General features: G+C 36.0%; 2 protein-coding genes and 1 non-coding gene across 4 annotated transcripts; 2 read left to right on the top strand and 1 right to left on the bottom strand.

Annotated features, from left to right (window-relative positions):
• Positions 1-226: 226 nt before the first annotated feature.
• On the top strand, positions 227-20177 carry LOC123004508 (histone acetyltransferase KAT6A). Of its 2 annotated transcripts, none has more exons than XM_044397833.1 (6): positions 227-1425; positions 12083-12287; positions 12340-12559; positions 12612-13879; positions 14494-18035; positions 18132-20177. In XM_044397833.1, exons 1-6 carry the CDS (start codon positions 862-864, stop codon positions 19482-19484), a joined length of 7152 nt encoding a protein of 2383 aa, XP_044253768.1. In that variant the 5' UTR covers positions 227-861; the 3' UTR covers positions 19485-20177. The 2 variants fall into 2 exon arrangements, with proteins under 2 accessions (XP_044253768.1, XP_044253769.1); XM_044397834.1 differs by having other exon boundaries at positions 234-1425; positions 12612-12751.
• On the bottom strand, positions 20035-21839 carry LOC123004510 (adenosine kinase). The gene is made up of 4 exons (XM_044397835.1): positions 21568-21839; positions 21035-21518; positions 20813-20983; positions 20035-20638 (listed from the first exon to the last, which is right to left on the bottom strand). Exons 1-4 carry the CDS (start codon positions 21585-21587, stop codon positions 20273-20275), a joined length of 1041 nt encoding a protein of 346 aa, XP_044253770.1. The 5' UTR covers positions 21588-21839; the 3' UTR covers positions 20035-20272.
• A 213-nt stretch (positions 21840-22052) lies between these two features.
• Trnae-uuc lies at positions 22053-22124 on the top strand. The gene has a single exon. It is a non-coding gene; the product is annotated as a tRNA-Glu (tRNA).
• Positions 22125-24544: the final 2420 nt, after the last annotated feature.

The raw sequence follows: 24544 nt of genomic DNA, 5'->3' as shown, positions 1-24544 counted from the left end.
AATTTGTTTTTGAATTATGTTCTGGATATTTCCCGGATTATCCCCTCTCAAAAGAATTGGATTTATGATGTGAGCCTGATTTGGGTCAATTGCGTTACAAATACCTTAGCCAAATGAGATTACATAATGAAATTAATTACATAATGCAGTCATTTGTTTTTTTAATATAAATCGATTAGACAGGTATTTTGACAGATGGAGCAAATGTCATTTTGGTTAAAGCTTTCTGTCAATAATAAATAAAGTTAAGTGTTGTGTGTCGAAATAGGGTTATGTAGTGTGGATGAACGTTGTTTTAGGGCGTAAAGCCAGGTAAAAGCGATTAAGTGCTAATAAAACCTTGTTGAATTCGGGCATGCCCCCCGCCCCCAGCCGCCGGAAGTACGTATTATTGCCATGTATTTGATCTGTCGGTTAAAGTGGGGTATCTGAAGATGCGCGCGCAGCCTTGGCCATTTTGTCACAATATTAACCTTTTGTTGTGATGTGTCTATTGCGATGAATTATGTCTGTAATTGAATTATCGTGTGGTATAATTAGGTGTAGTGATTAGTTCTTCGCGATGTCGGTGCAGTGATGGTGGGCGACTTCGGTTAGCCGTCGACCTCGTGGAGCTCTTTGACGGTGGAATCTAAGGCAAGCTGCCGCCGGACACTATCGTTGGCCAACCGTCGCTCTCAGCTCATCGTCCGGCGTCGTTTGGGGCACGGCTTGAGGCTCGGGGGCGGCAAGCGGCCGCCGGCCCTCAAACGCTGCGAAGCGGTTTAGCGCGGCACAAGATGGCTACCGTCGGGACCTCGATCCACTAGTTCGCGCTTTCGGGCACCTGGGGCAACGCCCCGCTCAGAGGACTCTTTCACCATGTGCGAGCCCGAGGAGGTGCCCCAGAGCGTGTGGTCGCGCTGGATCCTCGACGCCATACGCAAGATTCGCTCCCAGAAGCAGCGGCCCAGCGTCGAGCGCATCTGCCATGCCATCAGACAGCACCACAACTACCACGAAGATGTCGTAGCTGAGCACCTGGAGGCGGCCGTCAAGGAGTGCGCCGTCCTTAAGGTCTTCAACAAGGGCCAGAGCTCTTACAAGGACCCCGGAGGCCTTCAAAACAGGACCCTTCGGATCGAAAAGGGAACCGATCTAAGCAAAGTTGTGGCGAAGGCCGTTAGGGAGCTAGGGGAGCGTGACGGATCCACTATTAAATCCATAGAAAAATACATAAGGCAGTCGCATACGGTCGTTGAAGGGCCAGATGTTGAACTCAAAAACGTGCTTAGGATGGCCACGAAGAGGGCCGTCGCTAGAAATCTCATACTACAAGACGGGAAAAACTACAAATATAACTACAATCACACGAGTCCCAGTTCTAAAAAGAAGCAAGAAGCCGCCAAAAAAGCCCTTACTGAAGATAACGATGCTTCCAATAAGGTAAGTACACGTGACTATTGAAAAATTATTGATAAATATTGTTGCGTCACATGTTGTGTCGCTGACTCATTGTACCCACTATGACATTTCTAATTAATGCCGGTTCATGCACTGACATGTGTTTTCATATTAACAATTTGTTTAAAAATATGAAATGTAACACATAAATACTTAACCTCAAAGTGACAACAGACTGTCAAATAACTCATTTGTTTCTCAAATTCTTATGGAAATGAAGTCGACTTTGATTTTTTTCTAACATGATTGAAATATCACTAATTTATTAGCCTACCATAAACTTCATTTTTAAAAAGTTATCTATTATCTACTAGTAATTACAACTGTGAAAAATACTTTTTCATCAATACTGTGTGGGTTGTGCATCCAACAATTGTAATTTTATTACTTTTATCAGCTCTGAACGATTAATGTCACGTTTTTATGTTGCCAGAACTGGAAATTAGGACATGTAAATCGAATCAAGTGACAATCTGTCATTGTAACCTGTCATTTGAATTTAAAAGTGGTGCTTTTGTCGCGAAAATGACCCATTTATATTAGAATTCGACAATTCAATTAAATTGCGTCAGTGTGAGGTAAATGACCTACACTTTTTTATTTGGAAAATTGATAATAATGTAATTGTTACATTGTTACCAAATATTTTATCTGTATGTAAATTAAAACATTAATACGAATTAATTCCGAACACTTAAAAACCAAAATTAATTTGTTTGATTTTTATAATTTGGGTTAAAAAATATAAGTGGGCAATTGTCTTATGGAATCAGAAATGTGGAGTCATTCGTCGTAATAATTTTGATTGGGAGATATTATTTCATTTTATTTTTCCTGGCCTCATTCTGTTGTAATTTCTGTCACAATCAGGTTTATTTGCTTGGGGAGCGTGTGTCAAAACGTTCATTTATGAACTTCCCGCCAAAACCTCTCTTTCATTATTTTCCATTCTGCGTCTAAAGACCGGTTCTTGTGTTGTTATAATATGATGTATGAGTGCGCCCGAGAGCCCGATCCGGTGCCTCTTTATTGATTCAACGCCTCGTTGAGGTTTTTACCACAAATTTACATCCATCGACAATTAAGAACCACAAGAGAGCAACAGCGGTTCCGCATTTCACTCACATGTCGTCGATTCTTGAAATAAATTTCACTCACATCTGCGCCTCCCCAAGCATGAAAAAAACTTGGGGAACAAAAAACATGCACGATGGGATCGTCTTTCTGGATGTTGCTGAAAAAAATCGTTTTTTTACAGTGGGAATTTTCAGGTGTTTCGAGTTTTTGTTTAGGTGATGGCAAGATGATGTTTATGGAATTTTCTCTTTGTTTAAACGAATGACCTTAAACCGAGGAGTGATTGTTGTTGAGACTTGTGGTTTTGTTCCGAATGATACTTCGCGAATTTTCGTCTTTTTTTTCAAGAGTATCTGGTTTGAATACATTGTTTTTTGTCGGTTCGAGGATGATGGGATTCATGTGGTTGTCATTGTTGTTTATAAAACAATTATGTGTTATTATGATACTTCAAATTAATTTTGTACTGCGAGATTTATCTCAAAATGCAATAAAAAAATTATAGATTTATAATCTGGTAAGGTTAAGATTGTAGCAAAATTACCGGTTTCAAGTTCTATTAATATTTATTGTTTTTTTTTTATAATTTTATTGAAGTTGAATAAACTTGAATGATAAACACATTAGTTAATCGTTTAATTTTTTAAAATTTGATGAAGCTATTTATTCTGGGTGTGTTCAGACTGAGCAGGTTTTTGCTATAATATTCCACAGGGACAAAAATACTATTAAGAATCTAGAAGTTTCAGGAATCTACGTGGACGTCACATTAAACAATTTACAATTTTTGTCACTATTTAAATACCTTCAACCAGGAAAAAATTATTGTTTATTTTTCGATAATAGATAAACTAAAATAACATAAAACTAAAAATATGTTAAAAAATAATATGTGAATTTTTATATCTGAATAATTTTTGATCAAAAATTTACATTATTAATATTTTTTTATTTTAGATTAGTGACATTAACATATTAATAAAGTATACAATGTGGTTTCTCTGAATTTCTATTACACTCAGCGCAGATAAAAAACATGACAGACATTTCAAAAATTTCGTGAATAAATAAATCATTTTATTTATAAGAATAAAAATTCATAGAAAATTAAATTCATAAATAAATAGGTAATACCAGAATAACTGAAAGCCACATTGTCAAAAGAATTTGCGTCGAGTAAAACTTGTTTTTCATTAAAAATTATGAATAATTCACATAAAATTAGGTTTTTATTTATTTTTGATTGTAAGCCAATTTTCGTAATCCAGTTTGTTTATTTTGGATAAATCACGATAAATTATAAGATTATAATTTGAGTTTAAATTCTTGGTAATATGTAGGAAAGATTAAAATGTAACAAAATCTACATTTTCTGTCTTATATTGTGTTACTTATACATATAAAATGTGACCAAATTTTAATTAACTTTATTTTTTGGTATGAAATGAATTGATTTTTGTGTGTAATATAAATGTTTTTATGTATGTACATACTTCGTATTGCAGCGAAAACAAAATTATCTCTAATCGTTTTTGGTGAAATTTATGAGCTTAGCACTAAAAATTCATCTGACTTTTAACAATAATCCAAAGCAAGAACAATTAATAGAAATTGTTAATTACGTTACCTCATTCATAATTGTACATTACATTTCACAATTCTGCAAATTTCCCGAATTACATAAACAAATTAATCTGATTCAGAATTATTTACTTAATTTAGATTTATATAAATTTGTCAAAGAGTAACAAGAATATACGTCAATGTCAAGGTGTTTATTTTTGTTGCTATTTTTTAATTTTTATTCTTTAATACATTGGCATCATTAAGTGTATATTTTTACCCAAGCAGAATAATAAAATCTAAATTCGCTAAATTTTTAAAAGTGCAAATAATTATTATTAAGTAAAATATAAGTAAATAAAAATAAAAAATAACAATAATTTAGTATAGCGTCGCTAATTTGCAAACCCGTATCCACGTTGGGCGTGGGTCTAGGCTTTTTTATTTTTATAAAATTTTGTTTATCTAGTGTTTTATTGGCACAAAATAAAAATGAAACATTTTTTACACTTGTATGGGCCAACACGAAGTAAAAAAACACTTAATAGGTATACTCGTAGCTTTTAATGTTTTATACTTTCTATCTTCTCTTGTTTTGTCTTTTTTAAATAATTATAAGGCGTTACAAATAATTTATGTAAATGTGTCCTAAGTAATAATTGTTTTATTTTTGATGAGTCGATCGGTAGTTCTACTCGTATAAATTTTAATAAATATGAAACGAATAATAGACATTATTTATAACAGGAACTATCCTCAAGTTTAAGTGACTGTTATTATAAGTTGTAATATTGTCCTTTAACATTTGCAGGTAGATCAATAGTAAACTATGGGGAAATGTCAAACTGTGCTTTAGTCGATCTAAAGAATATTTTTTTAATGTTTCACACATAATAGGTTCGTTTCAAGTGCTATTTACAAAGTAGCCACTCAATTATATTCTTAGTAATGATGACATCTGTTTTGCGCACTAAAAATAAAAATATCAAGTATCGCACTTAATTATGGGATCACAGCGGGAAAAAAAAAGTTTTTTCTACCACTTTTGAAGAAATAAAAAAGTGTGATGTAGTTTTTGTAACACTACTAAAATTCGAAAATAACCATCACGCGAACGTTGAATTCGTCTATAACACGTCCAAATTAATTGCTTTTAACATCACGAGCAGGTGAAAGAACGGATCAATCGTCATCTCCATATGAACCACCTGTATGTTAATAAATTGATTATAATTGGTGATTTTTTCTTTGTGTTACTGTCCCAGAATGAAAAAATAAATAAATATTGAAAAAAATAGGTGGTGGCAGCGACCGTAACTGCTTATCCATATTTTTATTCAATTTAATTTCACCTATGATATTTCGCTCATTTATACCTTCTCTTTATTTACTCGATAGAAAACAGAAGTCGGGGTGTTAATAATTTTCGTGTGAGTCACTCCCCGTGACGTCACGTCGGTTGTTTTCCCGTTGAATCGATAAAGGGTGCACTTATTTACATACCCATATAGAAACATATAAAAGGGTGATCGATATGCATTCATCCCTTAGGGGAAGAGTAAAAAGTGCGCATGATTAGTCTTGTAACAAGTTTGTAAACAACGCCATCTGGTCGAAGCGAACTGCTGGTTTTTGATTGAATATTTTTCTTTCTGTTCTTATTAGAGGACAAAGATGGAAAAATGTGGCCGCCGGCGGGGGTGTTTGAATATGGATTTTTTGCGGTGCGCGGGAACGGAAACGGCTATTTGAAACGCGGAACGGAAGTCAGGTGGATGCACATTGATAGTAGATAATAGATAATGGGACGTGGTGGGATGATAATCGTTGATCTGTTGAAATTTTTACACGAAAAAATACACACGGTAAATCTCTCGGTATTATGTTTAATACATGGAGAGACTTTATTAATAAATTTATATTTTTTATTAATGTGTTATTTAGGATAAAACTTTTCATTTTTGTATTTTAACCATTTAATTCGAAATTAAAAATGCAGTCAAGTTGTTATTTAAATTGAGGCTATTGGGATATGATTTTCAGTTACAATACGAGTAGCCAAAAATTGTATAATATTTTTATGAATGGTCATTCGCTTTATGAACACCATAAGAGCGAAGCACGAATGGTGTTCGCAAGCATTATGACCATGAGTAAAAATTTTCTACAATCTTTGACTACGAATTGTATTCGACAGACTATACAATAAACTAAAAACCACCAATATCCGCTTGAATTTGCTGTTGCTAGGATACGAAAGTAAATATCTGCTCTTTTATTTGTTAATATTTGAAAGAATAGAGGTGAATTGAATAATCATTAAAATTCTGACATATTTAAAAAGATTATTCTCATTTACATTTATGTGTAATAAATAACAATGAATGTATAGTATTTGTACATGTTATCCGAAAACGTTGCACTTTTTTTCATCAATGTTTTCTGTATAGTTGTCATTATGTAAAGGTGGACAAAAATGCGCTTTTTGAAATTGTGGCTAAATTTATTTCATAAATTATAATTAATAAACATTGTTTAAAGAATGTAGGATGTTACAAACTAATAAAATTGCCCTCGCATCTAATTTCTGCGACCCATAGTCAGTTTTTTATCACCCTCTTAGAAATTCTTCTATAATTATGTATTATCAAATAATGGACGATAATTTGTTTATTGCTATAAAAAAATTTATATAAATTATTTTATTACAATTATGTACTAGCAAATTACTTTGTCAGACAGACTTTATTTTTTTAAAGCTATTGCATGTGAGACAAATTATCAAGTTGTTTATTATTGTTGACATTTTTTAAATCGAATTGTTTGATTGTTGAAGTAATAATAATATGATTAGTGATTAACACAAAATCAGAAATTCTGTAAAAGTAATTTTTCAATTTAGAAAATAAGTAAACTGACGGAAATATCTCTTAGAATTGTTATAATATTCAATTAAATCTTAACATTAGTGTGTTTGTATTCAAATATTTATGAAAACAAATTTTATATCGTACATTTTGAATAAGAAATATTCTATGAGTTTATTAAAAGTTATTATAATTTTAGTTCTTAAGTGTTAAGAGTAGTTCTTGATTTTATTGGTTGTTGCTTTTGTTTCATTTGATACAGATTGTTTATCAAACATGTAAATCTTTGTGACTCAATATTGTCTTACATTGTTTGTTTAGACTTTTTTAAACTAGAAGCTGAAAATCCATTAGATAAATGATTACTGATTTTTTGAAGTTGTTAAAAATAATTACCACAATACAACATTTGAGTTCAAATTATTGTGATATTTTATACATCCTTTGTTGCTTTTTTTAAATTAGTTTCATAAACAGATTAATACGAGTATGTTTATACATATAAATACATAATTGACTTGACAAAATAATGTTTTCACAGAGCTTTTACAGTTTTTCTCTAAAATTTCGCGGCGTGGCAGCTCCACAAACGGGTATCGTTTTGTATTTTTTTTTTCGTATTATTGCTTTAAATGAGAGTATTTATTTTGTACAAAGTAAACTTTATTACAGTTATTTAAAGATGATAATTATATTACTTTTAGACCGTCAGAAGTGATTTTTGGCATGCATAATAATTTGTCCAAGAAATTGTAAGAAATTACTTGTAAACATTATGTGATTGTTGGTGTCAGGAGTATTTTTCATCCCCCCAATGCTAACAGGTATAATGTGTGATGAATGTTATCTAATAATTGCTCTTCTTGTTTTTGATTCTATAAAATATGAAATGAAACAGATCGCACGTTTTATTTTATTTACCTTCTTCACCCTTTTGCCACTGAAGCCTAATCACTTTGTTGTGCAAATACCGTTTTAACCACCCCCGACTCATCACCGTCTACGATCAACTAATCGTTTCGATTAAAAGTTATAAAGTGGCTCACGTGTCCACGGTGCGATATCAGTCGTCATCGTTTTTCTATCGACCGGTGGTGTAATCCTCCCCCAAAAATGACACTCATTTCGTTAGTTAGTAAAGAATATCGTTTCATAGGGTGGTGATGTCGTGTTTGTGTTATAAACACAGGGAATTCCTAAACGGGCCTCCTCCATCCGACGATCTTCCATCCGTGAAATTCCAGGTTAGAAACGCTAATTTTTTTTAAGTAATATCACGATTCGGTACGATCGTGCGCTCCTTTGGCATCATGTGTGCGCATTTTGTCGATCTTTAATCGTTGGAAAGTTTTATTATTAAAGAGAAATGAGAGCAATTTATCGAAGTTTTTTTATAATGGGGGTCAGGGAAAAAACGGTGTAAGGTAATACAGTTGTCAAATTTTTGACTTTCTGATCAAATAAATAAATCATTGTTAAACGATGTTTACTTATATACTTTATTTTCATTTGTTGATTTTTGAATTATTGTAAATATGTATTTAAAAAAACAAAAGTCATAAATCGCTGGGGTTTAGTTAATCGCTTTGTTCCAATTGAGATTTTCTAAAATCCGTCGGCACTTTGCCCCCGATCGCTCATTCGCCAATAAAAAAATTCCTTTCTGAAAATAAACCGGTATGGCGTCCGCCCAATCGCCATTTTAAATCGTCTAGTGCGATCGCACCAATCATAATTTGGATTTTTTGGCGTCGGTACACCACTGGCGGCTAAAAAAAGCCCCGTTATATATTTTTTTATTTTTACCGACACCGAGAAAAAGTAATTATCATCACTTTATATGATTTGCGCGCGGGGGATGCGCCGCCGCCGCCGCCGAATTGCAGATCCACTTTGTATTTATTTTTAAATGGCTTGGAAATTTTTTTTCTTCAAGTACGATGCGGACGTACACGTCAAATTGTTTGTGCGCGATTTACGTTTTGGTTGTATGTTTTATTAGGGAGTTTTTCAAGATGGGGAGAATCGTAAGGGAGAGACAGAGTTTTTTCTATAACGAAAGGATCGAAGAGCTGAACCGGAAGTGGTTGAGGGAGCTTTTCGTGATTGCGGGGTTTAAGGTATGATGAGGGAAAAGGGTTGGAATACACCGGGGATATTGTATCACTCGAAACAATTAAATTCTTTTTTATTCTTAATTTATTTAAAACGGTTGACACGCGACTTGTTTCCACAGAATGTTACGATGGTGAACTTTTGAATAAATAAAATTCAAGAGATAATTATAGCTTTCACCATCTTTTGTATAAGTGAAACGGCTCATATATTGATTTCGTTTGAATACATTTAAAAATTAATAGGCAGTTATTTATTTACAAGGGCATGAAAGTAAAATTTGATCTTCATCGTTGAAGGGTTGAAAATAAGCTCAAGTGACAGTTTTACTTTCATTTGTATATATTTTTTTTCAATAGTAAGGGGTTGATATGTAGTGGATAATAGATGTCAGTCTAGGGGATGGATGTGGGAAAAAATTGAGTTGAATATCTAAGCTCAACAGGTGGGAGTTGAAATACAAATTGTATTTTGACGATTATTCCTAGGGTGAAGTTGAGTAATGGTTTGTTGCTCTGTAATTATTTTTGGGGCAGTTTTAGAAAGTGTTGTTAAAAAATGAGTAAAAAAACATTAATTGTTAAAATAGATTTAATTATGTATTTGAAAACAGGTATAGCAATATTCAAGATACATTCAATCTTACACACATCTTGGCAATATTACTGAACACAAAATTATAAAAAAATATTTTTGCTTTTAAAAACGATACAAAATTATCTTGAACACAAGGGATGTTTTTTTTTCAAAATTTTAAAAGTACTTCAGGGTGCGCCAGAACTCGCGCCCCAGAGAAAAATGTCATCATCTAAAGTAAGATACTAGGAACATGGAAAAAATGTTAAATAAATTTTATCCATAGGTAAAAATTGCGAAGTTTTGAAAGTTTAAATTTTGCACTTTGACTGTATTTATTTCTGTTGGAAAAATAATTTCCACAATTTTTGCTACAGGCTATTAGAAGAAGAAACAAGGAAACTGTATTCTAAATTGTAACTCTGTTTAAAGTTATTTGTGGCTTTTATTGGCAAAATTTTTGTACTTTTACTAAACAATTGTAAAAAACGCATGTACAAGATCATCAGTATCATTAAATAGACATAAAAAAATGTCAAATGTAAAAAAATAAATGTCAAAATATTTTAACATTAAAAACATTTAATAGTATATTAAAGTACAAGTTGCAGAAGGTATCTATTCAATCACAAATCTGAAATTCTGAAACTAGCCGCGAAGCGGCGAGTTGAGGGACGAATGAGTGCTTGAAGAACCTTCTGCAACAAGTGCTTTATACTATTTTTTCTATTTCGCCGCTTTATATCATTTTATAAATTAAAAAACGAAAATTAATTTTTTTTCTAGAGAATTTTGCGACGGTTGGCGACATTTATGTGTGGAATAATTTTAGGTTGTATGTGTGGAATAATTTTAGGCTGTAAAAAATAAAAGTTATTCTTATTTTCACATTTGAAAATGAATTGTGAAGAAAGTCCGTCACTAAAATTAAATTACCGCGAACGACTTATTCCAGCACGCAAATGACGTCATATTCTAACATCGAAATAGAAAAACATTTTTTTCCATGTTCCTAGAATCTTATCTAACTTGAAATTTTTCTCTGGGGCGCGAGTTCTGACACACCTGTATTGTAACTGAAAAATTGTGTTTATAAACTTTTACGTAATAAGCCTTTTGATTAGTTGGAAAAAATAAATTATGTTGATTAATTTCCGTCGGATTTAAATATTGCTCTATCGCTTTTATACAAAACTAATTTAAGATTAAAATTTTATCAGATTAATTAAAACGCTTCTCCTAATGTTATAAAGATAGAAGAAATATCCTTTAAACCTAATTAATTCAAGCAGAAAGGCGCGCTAAATTTTTTTAGAGAAAATTTTTATATAGAATTTTTATTTCAAGAAATAATACCATATTTTGCACACCCACATAAAAACATTCATTATTATTTTACAGTATTCGTTTTGAATGCATTGATTTAGAATAAGTATTTAGGACTGTATTACTCACAGAGAACGTAGGTACTTTTATTTATTTATACTCGTAATTAGGTAATATTTATTTTGAAAATGATTTGTAATGTGGTACAATACTCTTGTTATCATTCACCTTCATTGTGAAATTTACCCCATTTTCTAAAATTCCATGCAGATTTTGTGTTTATTTTAATTTTTTAGGGAATTAAAAACGGATTTGTCTCAAAGTTGAACAAAGAGAAACCAAAGTGGAAATTTTCATTTACTGCAGAAACAAAGTTCTAAGAAAAACCAGTATTACCAGTTCAAACACATAAACACTTCTTAATTTGTTAAAACATTAATCGGAAGGTTTATTATTTCAGATGTTGGAAATTAAATTTCGACATAACTTATTGAAATTAATTATTAATTCGATTTTCCGCTTAATAAAACGTGATAATCGGATCACGTGAACGATTTTCTCTTCAGTGAGCTCACTTAACATTGTTGACACAACAAACACGCCAATGTGAAGTATTTACAATAATTACTGTTTGATTTCTCGACTTCAAACGATGTGCGAACTACCATTATCACAATTTGTGTGGTAATAATCGATTTGACATTTTGACACTTGTTGCTCGCGATAACGAATCCTCCGAGAACCTTTTGTATGTTTATATCAAAAACATATTCTTTATTGTTTTATTTTATACAAAAAACCACCTGCACATATCTCATTTCATTATAATTACATCCGATCAAAACATTAGGTACAAGATAATTACACTTGATTACATTATTTTTTTTTGGATGAAAGGGGTCAACCCACTTGTCCCTCAATCGCCTTCCTCATACGATAATTGTTGTCGTAGAACAGGGTCATAATTTAGGTGCCTACGCGTTATTTTAAAAATACAGCGTTTATAAAAAGCGAGGACCCTTTTCAGGCGACAGCCAATAAGCTCAAATGGGTGGAGTTTCGACCACGTGGATCTGACCGATTTATTCACAGATTTTTTTTCTATTTTTTTACAGACCCCAGCCCCATTGCCTATCTGCACAGAATGCCTCGGCACGGAGTCGAAAAATCGGAACGGAGTGGCTGAAAAATTGAGCGCCTGTTCGGAATGTGGGGCTCTCGTGCACCTAACATGCACCTCGGCGGGGCCCGAATTGGGCGCCCTGTTGTCAAAAGGGGGTAAATGGTTTTGCGAGGACTGTAAAACTTGCGATGGTTGCGGTATGGATTTTTTGTCAGTTGTTTCGTTTAGGTTAATTGGGTCGAATTGTAGGAAATTCTGGAGTGTCGATTTGTCTGTTGTGTTGCTGCAGTTGCGAGCGGAACTACCATGTGGACTGTCTGGATCCTCCGGCGGAAAAGAAACCGAAATGTCCGTGGCGGTGCCGGCATTGTTTGGGTCACCACGACAAGTCGAAAAAGGGGGAGGTTAGCAGTAACGTAAAGAAAAAAATCGAAAAGGTTCGAGAGAAAATTAAAGAGAAAAATCAAAAGTAAGTCACGAGGTTTGAGTGTGAGGAAAGGTGTGATTTTGATTGCTTTTAGGTCGAAAGAGAGCAGCAATCCGTCGGCCGGCGCTCCGATAACGACGACGCCATCCGCGAAGGGTAACCGCAAGAGCCGGATACCAGCGACTCCGCAGCCCCTAGACAGTGACAGTGATAACAGCGACAGCGACAATGAGGGTACGCCATCCCCCGCCACTTCACAACATCATCATCTCCAAACTCCAGCCTCCCATGTCCATTCTCCCAATACCACCACCACCACTACCACAACAACCAACACTGACCGTCTAGAAACCTCCGACAGAATGTCGAAAGAGAAACAAAAATTCTTCAAATCGTCGGCGTTTAATCCCGACAAGAAGAAACAACAAGATAAGACAAAAAAAGTCAATCGGACACAACAGAACAATAAAAAAGCAAAAGTTGAAACGAAGAGAAAGCAAAAGAAAATCGTGTCTTCCAGTTCGGAATATACGAGTAGTAGCGAGGAGGAGACAAGCACTACCGACTCGGACACTGATTCTTCTGTCGAACCGTCGACCACGAGGTCCAGTATTAAAATACCGAGCATTTTTACAAGTAACACTAAGAAAATGGATACTTTCGGAAGCATAAGTGGTATTACAATGGACAAAGATAAGCCTTGGGGGTTTGCAGTGGCCGCTGCTGAAGCCAAGAAGAAAGAGTTGGCGAGTAAAGAACCTCTTACATTTGCCAGTTTTAAGAACCAATCATTTAATTTCGAAAATAATAGTAATAAAGGTTTTTTTTCGTCGCTGGTCGACGAGAAAAGTTCTAGCAATTCGAGCAGTAGCTTAGACAAAACGAAACCCGGTTTCGGACAATTGCGAGGTTTATTCGATGGTTTGAGTCACCTATTTGCGGCCGCCACTGAAAACCGCTCGAGAAATTCGACCCCTAATTACAACCCCAATCGTCGACCAAAAAAGGACGATGAAGAAGACGCCGAGAAGAGTCGAAAACGTGCAAATCCCACTCCTCCCGTTCCCGATTCTCATTCCAAAAAGATGTCAAAATGTCCTCCTCTATCGTCTTCCCCTTTCTCTTCCTCTCAAGAAAGCCACCAGCCGATGACGCCTTCTAACCTCGTTAAGACGGCCGTTAATTCGAAACGTCACGAGCTAGAAAGAAGGAAAATTAAAAGCGAAGCAGGGTTGGGTACGGTCGGGTTCGGACATAATATCGAGGATGCTCGAATGAAAAAACGCAATCTTATTGCCGAGGCCACACAGACAAACCATCCGTTGTCGGTGCCGCCGACGCCGATTGCCAACAATCAGACCGGTAAGATCGGAAATCCGTACCTCTCTGCCATCAAAACACGTTCTTTTTTCCTTCCCATCCAAAAATCCCCTCACATCCCCAAGACTTTTTTAATTTTATTTGAATTAATCGCTTAATCGTCCGGGCTCGTTCCATATACAGGCTGCTCTGAAGCGAGGTTTCGAATTTTCACCACCGAATTCTCTGGCTGAAACAAGATTCTGACAATTTTTATTCGCCCAGAAAAACGTTGGTGTCTATTCGAATCTTAATTTAGAAACAGCCTCTAAACTGAACGACCCCATTTACGAAGCTGACCGCATGTTACTTGGTGTGGTAGTATTATTGAGCACCGAGGTGATATTCACTTGTTCCAAGAAGCTAACAAACAAGTGAAACATCTCGCTTCAATCTCGGTACGCTTGCACCTTACACACATTCTGAGATTACTTGTCTGATTGGCTAGCTCAGGAGGTGACCGCTTTTAACTAATTTAGAATATTATCAAAAAATAACATTGCGTTTTCTCATCAACGCAAGAAGCGATAGACTAGCATGTGACCATCTAATAAACCGGTTATGGTGGCTTTGTAACCTCCTAGAATTTGTATTAAAATCGATTTCTTTTGTTTCAGACGAAATCAAACCGCCACAACTACCACCGGGTGTGACACAGAAAGACGTCGATTTATTTAAAGAAACACGAGAGAAGGCCAATGCGACGACGGCACTTTTACCACCTGGAACGCCCTTTGTTACGTCACCGTCGTTGGTAATGTCGTCGCAAGGTCGTTGTCCTGCTGCCATAGAATTTGGAAAATACGAAATCCAAACATGGTACTCCAGTCCGTTCCCGCAAGAATACGCCAGGCTACCTAAACTGTTCCTGTGTGAATTTTGCCTCAAATATACGAAAAGTAAGGCCGTTTTGGAACGGCATCAAGATAAATGTACTTGGAGGCATCCACCAGCGACGGAAATCTACCGATGTGGAGATTTATCTGTGTTTGAAGTCGACGGAAATGTTAACAAAATCTACTGTCAGAATTTGTGTCTTTTAGCGAAACTTTTCCTCGATCATAAAACACTCTATTATGACGTGGAGCCATTTCTATTTTATGTTTTGACGAAAAATGACAAAAAAGGGTGTCACCTTGTCGGTTATTTCTCAAAGGAGAAACATTGTCAACAGAAATATAACGTTTCATGTATTATGACTATGCCTCAGTATCAGAGACAGGGTTTTGGCCGCTTCTTGATCGATTTTAGTTACTTATTATCAAAGAGAGAGGGGCAACCAGGAACCCCGGAAAAGCCACTTTCCGACCTTGGACGAGTTTCGTATTACGCTTATTGGAAATCGGTGGTACTTGAATACCTCCACGCACATCGCAATGCTAAATTAAAACTGACAGATATAAGTAAAGAGACCGGAATGTACTGTCATGACATTGCTCTTGCTTTACAACTGCTCGGGTTTGTCCGATGCGTCTCGACTGAAACCGGCCGAAAACCGGTGCTCTGTATCGATTGGACGAAAGTCGATAATCATGCAGAACGAGTCGCTAAAAGTAAAACTAGAATTAAAATCGATGCTGAATGTCTTAGATGGACACCTCTTCTAACATCGACTGTAAATCCTTTCAGAGAAGAAAAATCTGACGGAGAAAAAGAGTCAACACCTGTCGAAACAGCTGATATTATAATCCCCCAACCCGAGAAAATTATAATAGAGACCCAACAAGGTGTTAAATTGAAAAAAGGACGAAAACGAAAAATTTCAACAGCGCCTAAAACACCAAAAGTGGCGAAAAATGAGCCTAAGACACCTCAAGTTACTCCTAATAATCCATCTAAGGAAGAAGTCGAAATTACATCGTCGGGTCGAAGAAGGACGAGGCCTAGTAAATACAATGAAACGACATTTGCTGACGTCAAGCCTAAAAACCATGAAAATAATAAACGGAAACGTAACGATACATCTGAACCGGAAGTGGCCGAGAAGAAGTTGAAAGCCGAGCCGGAAGTAAAACTTGTCAAGTGTGATGAAGAAGTTGCGAAGATCCAACCGAAAGAAACTCAAAGGCCGAAGAGGAACGTCGGGGGTAATAAAGAGAAGGTTGCGGGTGAGAGATGGTCACAAAGACGTGTCAAGAAACAACAGGAGAAGAAAGAGGAAGTTGCAGAAGAAAAGGAGGAAAGTGTGGTCGAAAAATCGGAAAAAATTGAAGTGGAAGCATCTCCAGCACCGGCCAAAACTCCCAAACCGAGAAAGAAACGGCCGTTTGTGAAAACCAAGACAAAGAAACAGTTGACGCTACCTGAACTTATGAAGACCAAACTTCAACAGAGGGAAAGTGAAAGTGAGAGTTTGCTGTCGGAGAAATCGGAGGATGAGGACACAACAACAAAAACCACAAAGAAGGATATTGTCAATAATGAGAAGGTCGAGGTTCGGGTGAAAAGTACGAAGATTAATAGGATTTCAACCGAGGAGGATTCCAGTGCTGAGGCTGATGATGAGATGGAGAAGGATGAGTTAGCACCGAAAGCTTTCGAAGTTTCGCCTAATACCAAATACAAATTGCCTAGTCCTACGAAAGAGAAAGTTGAATCGGTTAAGAAAGACGTACAGAAGGTTGAAGAGAAAGAAATTGAAAAGGAGGCAGAAAAACCGAAGTCTCCTCAGGTTTATTCTTCTACGACTTCTGAATCGGAGACTGAGATTGACGGCCAGAAAATCAAGACGATACATAAGGAAATATTGGAAATTTCCAAAAAAGATGTTTTAGTTGATAATCAGATCAAACAAGAGGAAGTGAGTAAGAATGAAGAGAAAATTGAGGTTAAACCGGTCGAAACCAGTCCAAAGAATGAAGAAGTACCAGTAGAGAAAGTCGCGGATCAGTCAATTGAGTTTGATAGAAAATCATCTGATATGGATATTGAAAAAATCGATGACGATCGAAATAAAATCGTTATTCAACAATCGGCGCCGCCACCTCCACCTAAAGAACAGTCGTTACCGAAAATTGTTGAAGAAAAACCAAAAATTGAGCTTCAACCCGAACCGCCTAAACCAAAACCTGAACCGCTTGTGGAAAACAAAAAGAAAGACGATATAAAACCGCCGACTCCACCTCCTGAAATTAAATCTGTAATTACAGAAAAGAAATCCCCGAAAATCGAACCTCCTAAAATAGCCGAACCAGTTCCTGCACCCAAAGCTGTAGTTCCGGTACAAATCGAACCTAAACCTATCAAAGAGAAAGACGTAAATCCTAAAACTCAACCTGTTGCCAAAACTGAAACTAAGCCTAAACATGAAGAAAAGCGGCATCACGATAAACCCAAAACTGCCAAAGTACAACACGTGGAAAATGAAAGTATTTTGGCTAAAACCGACTTCAGTATGACCGCGGCTCAGAATTACCATCACATGTCTCAAGCCCAGTATAATCAATGGCAATGGGGTCTCCCCTGGGACAAATCGATTTATTACGACCACAAACGTGAATACGCCGGATATCCGATGCCTTTACAGTTCCCTCCTTTAGAAATGTTGCCCAAACAACAACTTCCCAGTTGCGAGAAAGAAAAACCTAAAACGCACCGACACGAGTCGAAACAAAGCAACAGTAAGGGTTCCAAAGAGGGCAAAAGCGAGAAAAGTTCTCCAAAAAAGGACGACAAGGCGAGAGAAACAAAAAACACGTCTTGTTCTGTGAAATCAGCCTCGCTTCCGGAAAAACCAATCCCTCCATGTTCAATGCCAGAGAAACCGAAGAATAAAGAGGACGAGAAATTGGAGAGTGTTGAGCTGTCGCAACAACCTCAACAGCAACCGCAACAACAGCCTCATCAACAACAACCAATGACTACACCTTCGATCAAACACACACCTCCGACTCCTTCGTCCGAGATTCCTTCAATGGGTGTCTACACTCCCGATTCCACGACGAATTCCGTGCATAGTTTGCATTACGGCCAGTGCGATCTCGATGTTGCTCAATTAGGTCTCGAATCACCGGCGTCCATTTCGAGCGATATGGCGTCACAGAATTCGGTCGAACCGGTTAGGCCCCCCTCAGTTTTACCTGTTAGTACCGCCCAACAGCCGCAAACCAACTACGATTGTACCGTACAGCATAATTTACAACAACAGAGTGGTCTACAGGTAAGTTATTTTTCAATAGTATTCAAAGTTTCGGTAAAAATTAATTAGTAATCCTATTCGTAGTACTCTGATATTTATGACATGTTTGCGTTGTAGGTGCAACAGAACACGACTGTACCGACTTCAAGTCCCACAGTGAACCCCAGTCCGATGCAGATGCCCCAACAAAACACTCACCAATCCGGTTCGAGTAAACGTCAAATGCAACAGCCCCGAAACCGATCCAGCACACCGTCGACTAATAAACAACAATCCAACATGAAACTCGCTTCTCCCGCTCAACAGCACGCCTCCGTCCAACAGCAACAACAACAGCAAAGTCGGCAGCGAGCAACGCCCCCTGCTGTTCAAACCCACCAACACATGTTAGCCAGTCCCACGCAGAACCAGCAAGTACAACATCAGATGCAACAACAACACCACATGCATCATCAAGTCGCCATGCACCAAAGCTACACCCATCACGCCCAATTAGGGGCGTCGCCGATGCACCAACATCCCCATCATCCCCACCATTCCGTCATAAATTCAGGGAATTATATCCCGGTGGCCGTGAGTACTCAAGGATTTCCGGCGCAAGGGACGAGTACTTATGTCAGCGTACCTATGACGACGGTAATCCAGCATCGGATGAGTGCCCAACAGACTCATCAAAAGCTGGCCCCATCGCCCTCGTGTGCTGTTACGACAGGAACTAACTTTTACATCCAGACGAATCCACATCCACATGCGCATACCCCAACTCCGGCCCCTACACCAGTCCCGACGTCAACTTTGCAAGGCCCCGCCCAGCCCGGCCAATCGAGTTGTAGTCTCGCCAAATTGCAACAATTGACGAACGGTTTGGAAATGATGCCACCCAATTCGTGTAGTACGATGACTCCGCCTCCATCAGCAATGACACTATCGCCGCCTCCTACGCACCACCCACATGCAACAATGACGCCGCCCCCAACACACCAAATGATACAGAATCAGACCGTTCGGAATCTGGCACCGTCACCGTCCGGGATTCAGCCGCAAGTTCTGAGTTATCATAAGTATTACCAACCGAATATGAACGTGAATCAGTTAGGAGGGGCGGTGACGCCGCCAATTGGTCAGAATTTAGGGCGATCCCGAAATTCGACCAATGTCCAGCATATGCAGAGCACGTCGAGTCGAGTCAGTCCGAATGTGGCGGCTTTGAACCCGATGTATAACTCGTTGAATGGGTACAGGATGGCTGCGCAACAAGGCCCGGGACCGGTCACTGGATACATAACGAATACAGCGGCAGGGTTCATCAATAATGCCCAAATTCCCATGCAAATGGGCGTTATGAACATGGCCCAAACCCAGTACCAGGATCCTGCGGCAATCCAGAGAGCCCAACAGAACACTATGTACACTTACGGATACATTAATAGTGGGTTGATGCAACCGTTGAATGGAACGATGAGACGTTAAGTGACTACCAGTGATATGACTTGACTTGGTTTTCGTTTGTTTTATTGATATGCCTTATCTGGTTACGGCGGTTTTTTTCTCTAGGGCTGTGCAGGCTTACGTTGATCTGATTGTATGTAAAAGAACTATTGTGTTGTTTTTCAAGGTGACAACACCTTGTGTTTATTTGTTATTTATTTGATCGTCCAGATCAAAATGCAGATTTTATTGAAACCGGATATTTTGTAAGATTTTTTAAATGTTTAAGGACAAAAAATTGAGACGTTTTTGAACGCTTATTTTAGTAAGTAAGACTTGGAACGGTTAATGCATTGTGTACATTTTAATAAGAGTATTAATTTATTTCGAAACATTTACTGTAAGATATTGTAAATTTTGTGAATATTATTAATTAAGTAACATTTAAACAGGGATAAGGTTTTGAGCTGAGTAGTCTTATTTCAACAATTGTTAACTCGAACTAATATTTTTTTTTCTCATTTTTCTTGTAAATTGCAATAGATTTAATGATAATCAAAAACTACAACTAATTAATAAAATAGTCTAAGTGTTTGATGTTTTATCACTTATTTTTATTTCGTGTAGCACTGTGATTAGATTTGTTAGCTTGTTTCTTTAACATTGTGTATAAGCAATTTCGCTGTATATTTTAAATTTGTATAACTACATGATATTAAAAAATGTTAGTTTTTACACGGACTTTCATTTAACAGTTAGTGCTTGTCTTTATTCAGCCATATCAACAGTGCGATATAAAAAACTAAGTACTATAGCCCTGAATACTATTGCTAAGGTTGAAAAGTCGCTTTCCCGCTGAAGGTGCATCCGCTTCTCTGCACGATTTGGGACGCCGCCCAAATACCACATCTCACACAAACATCCAGACTTTGCCCTTGGATGTACTGCGAGAGGAAGCCGCCAGCGAAGGCATCGCCGGCTCCGTTGGTATCGACGAGTTTATCCTTACTCAAAACATCGACGGGAAATTCGCTGATTTTCCCCTCACGCGCGAGGATGACAGGGTTGTGACCGGTGGTAATAACGCAAACACGTGGTCGATTCTCGTTCTGTTTAGGAAGTTTGCAGATTTTCAAGGCGATCTCTTTTAAGTCTTTGGTGCCGAAGTTCTGTTCGGTGGCGAAGGTCTCCGCCTCCTGAAAGCAAATAAAATTCGTGGTCAAGGTGATGTTCTTTTAAAAAATATGCAAAGATAACGCCATGAATAATGGATGTAAGACTAATTCTGAACGGAAAAATACTCATTGTGATTTTTAATAACACTGGATTCGGGCGATAAAAATTGACCTAAGGAACTGAGATAAGATTACCGTTTCGTTTCCAAATAAGAGGTCAATATAAGGCATCACTTGCATCAGAGGTTCCTTGTAGAATTGTGAAATAAAAGGCGCGCTAAGATTCATAATAAACGGCCGATCGTTTGCTAAGGCGTGTTTCGCAACTTCTAGGATGCTTTGCGGACTCACAGTTATAAAAAACCCCTAAAACTTACTTCATTATTGGAAAAAATCGCAAGTCATGCTCAAACTCACAGAAATGTAAAAATATTGTGCATTTTCTAGCAACTTGCGATTTTCGGCATCTCTTATATGATCAATGGTAAAACAATTCGCCGCTGCTAAATTCGCACACAAGGACCGATTTGTGCCTGTAATAAGCACGGCACATGTGCCTGTGGGGACCTTATCGTTGTATTGATAAACCACGTTGACACCATCGGCTTTCGCCTTGTCTTTCAGAATCTGGGAGTATTTATCTGTTCCCACGCACCCGAAAAACGTGGTCACTTTGGGCTTTTGGAGGAGCCATTGGGCCACTCGGAGGCTGTTTTGCACGCTGCCGCCGGCAATAAACTCCGCTTTGTATTTTTCTATCATTTCCGAATAGAGATTTTTGTGAGATTCATCAGCCAGAATCGCATTGTTTTCTTTCATGTTATATTTGGTTAAAAATTCTTTGTCCACGGTGGCGGATATGTCCAGCAAGGGGTTTCCCATGCCCAGCAACATGTTTTCTCTAAAAAATCTAATTGGGGTTAAAGTACTTACGGAATTGTGAGACGTACCGTAAATTTTCACGTTGCATGTTTGAGACTAAGGTAGGTAGCGCGAACTTTGAGTTATAAGTAAATTGGTGGAATTTTGATGGACATAACCTCAATGCCGGACTGAGTGTCAGGATAATCTCTTGGCAAGTAACATGTCCGCGTCAAATTAAATACTAAGTATCATTTATAAAACCATTGTTGGTATTTTTAGATTGATTGTTTACTAGTTTTAGAGATAATGAATATTTAATGAGGTATTATGAAATTGTTAAGTAATGTTCGAAGTTTGAAGCCTCGCAGGCAGATGGCGATAGTTTTGACGTTTTGAGGTTGGTGCAACTGCACTTAATTCATTGGAAAAAAAGTAGTAATTAATAGCCATTAATTTATGCCAACAAATAAACAAGTTGTATAAATTAATCACTACTATCAATTTTATTTAAATTAACGTCCTTATTTTAGCTTTAAGTTGAAATTCTTTCAACAAGATATAATACACACAGTCCGGTATGGTCTAGTGGCTAGGATACCTGGCTTTCACCCAGGAGGCTCGGGTTCGATTCCCGGTACCGGAAATTTTTCTTTTTTCTCAACCTAGCTATGTTTAATTAATAAATCTATTACCCAAGATTTAAATGTAACACTCATACATTTTTTATTAGGCGATTAAATAAATCAATTTTTACATTGATAAGAAATTCAATTTGGGTGGAATAATTTGTACCTGAAATGGTCATCCAAATTAATTATTAAATAAACGTTATTAAGGCGAGTTAAATTTTTATATTTGACACAAGCGTGGCTTGAATAAATTATCAAAATTCTCCTTTTAAGTGAAAACGACCGAGACTTTTAACGAGGATACAAAATATTTGTAAAATATAAATTAATACAATAGGATATTCTTTTCTTTTAACTACATTTTTAGAATTTTCCTTTAATTGGTTGCTTGATTGATAAAGATGGGTCCGCAAAGTAACGGTTTCGGAAACATCGAATGTGAACATGTTTAGAATTTTTTCTTCTCTTTTTTGTTTGAATAGCAAATAAATGTTTTAAAAAACGAATAATTTTCGATATCTCCAAAACCGTTATTTTGGGGACCCATGTTTATTAAGACTTTTTTGTTTGTTTTAGTCTATACTATTACCTCCTGAAATATTTTACAATATTTTTTTAACACCCGTAACGTATACCTACGGGTTGTTTCATTAAATTAAATTTCGGTATTTCACTCGTTCTCAAGTTGATTATCCTTGCTTTTTTTGTTTGCTTATTAGTTAATTTTTTTATTAATTTTTTCGGTAACACTTCCTAAAATATTTTGCAAATTTCTTGCCAGCTATAGTGATAGAATTTGAAATTATTAGGTACTTTTAGTAATTTTCTACCATTCGTTCCAATTTAGAATAAAAAAACCAATAGGTTTTTCCTTAAGAAATTTGTTTGTGGAAGTTTAAAAGGCTCCCTGTCGACTATCTATATATTTTATTTTTATTTGTATAAGTATATTTTTTATGCTAAGCTTATAACACCGGTTTTTTATTATAAAAATTATTTTATTGAGGTGGATATTTGTTTACTCACATAACGTACCTAAAATAAATCGACAAAAGAAAAAATGTAGTAGAAAAAATATAGTGTGCATTTCAAAGTGTTTGCCATTTCTCTAAACTATACAGCTGCGCCAGAACTCGCGCCCCAGAGAAAAATTTCAAGTAAGATAAGATACCAGGAACATGGAAAAAAATGTTTAAAAAATTCTATCTGTCAAAAAATTTTGACATTTACTTTTTGACATTTGACATTTTTTATGTCTATTTTATGATACGTACTGATGATGTTGTTTATGTTTTTTTACAATTATTTAGTAAAGGTAATAGAGTCAAAGTGCAAAACTTAAACTCGGATAACTTTGAAATTTTTATAGATTAAATTTTTTAACATTTTTTCCATGTTTCTGGTATCTTACCTTATATTTTTCTCTGGGGCGCGAATTCTGGCGCAGCCTGTATACTTGTAAATGTAAAAATAGGATCTTTCACAGTTTTTATTGTTATCAAAAAAATGAAAACCTACAAATACGGCAACTAGACAACCTGATTTAGTTACATAATTTAATTATTAATGCTCATTGTTGTTTATTGTGTATTCTTGTCAATTTTTTACTAAAAATTAGAGAAAGTTAGCGATTTTGCATTACAAATCGTGTCTGAATTACGACGGTGATTTTTTTCTCATGTGTTCGTGCACAGTTTTCGTCTTCAAACTTCAAAAAACTAATAGCGTTACTAAATTTGTCTCCGTTTTTGTTGACAACTTCTTTTATTAAAATTACCACAAATTAATTTGCTAGCGATGCCAACTTTAAGACTGTTTGGCATTTTCGTAATATAACAGACCTTAGATTCAGACATGAAATAAGATCTCAAAAAATTTGCATTTGAAAATAAATCAAACAAAATATCAGTGTGTTTGTATTATCACACTTTTTATACTAACGTGTGTTCTTTAAAAAAAATATTTTGCATGTTTTTGATTAAAAACTCATACATACGACAACATACAGGGTGAATATAAAATATGAAACCAAGCGAATTTTTTTAATCAGTTGCTCTAGAAAATAATAATTAATACAAGTAATATAAAAAATGTAATCGTATTTTGAAAATGAAATTTTGTTTTGTTTTTGAGTTATGCGATTTTTTTGTCAAAATTGCAATTTATGTAAACATTTTTTTTTAATTAAAAATAAAGTAGATAGTGGTAATCCTTAGATCATAACCTTTATGARAAAAATTGTTTTATAGTGGGTTGTTATTTAAAAAAAATAAATTTTTTGTGGAACTCAAAAACAAATAAAAATTCGAAAAATTTTATTCTTGATAAAACATCACATTTTTAGAGTACTTCATTATTCATCAATTAGTTTTTCCAAAAAATAAATAGTTTAAGAAAAACATTTGGTTCAATACTTTTATTCATAAAAGCAAAT

This window comes from Tribolium madens, unplaced genomic scaffold (assembly GCF_015345945.1).
Source record: "Tribolium madens isolate multiple individuals breed KSU strain unplaced genomic scaffold, Tmad_KSU_1.1 Scaffold_1;HRSCAF=32;Tcas5.2_LG8, whole genome shotgun sequence".
NCBI classification, from domain to species: Eukaryota; Metazoa; Arthropoda; class Insecta; order Coleoptera; family Tenebrionidae; genus Tribolium; species Tribolium madens.
The sequence above is the reverse complement of the archived record's forward strand: the minus strand, read 5'-3'. Positions and strand labels throughout refer to the sequence as shown.

Coding starts and splice junctions, on each gene's coding strand:
- LOC123004508 (XM_044397833.1), top strand. CDS start 862: ATGTGCGAGCCCGAGGAGGTGCCCCAGAGCGTGTGGTCGCGCTGGATC. Junction 12,288..12,339: donor TAAAACTTGCGATGGTTGCG/GTATGGATTTTT, acceptor GTCGAATTGTAG/GAAATTCTGGAGTGTCGATT. Junction 18,036..18,131: donor AACAACAGAGTGGTCTACAG/GTAAGTTATTTT, acceptor TTTGCGTTGTAG/GTGCAACAGAACACGACTGT.
- LOC123004510 (XM_044397835.1), bottom strand. CDS start 21,587: ATGCAACGTGAAAATTTACG. Junction 20,984..21,034: donor CACAATATTTTTACATTTCT/GTGAGTTTGAGC, acceptor AGTAAGTTTTAG/GGGTTTTTTATAACTGTGAG. Junction 20,639..20,812: donor TCTTATTTGGAAACGAAACG/GTAATCTTATCT, acceptor ATTTGCTTTCAG/GAGGCGGAGACCTTCGCCAC.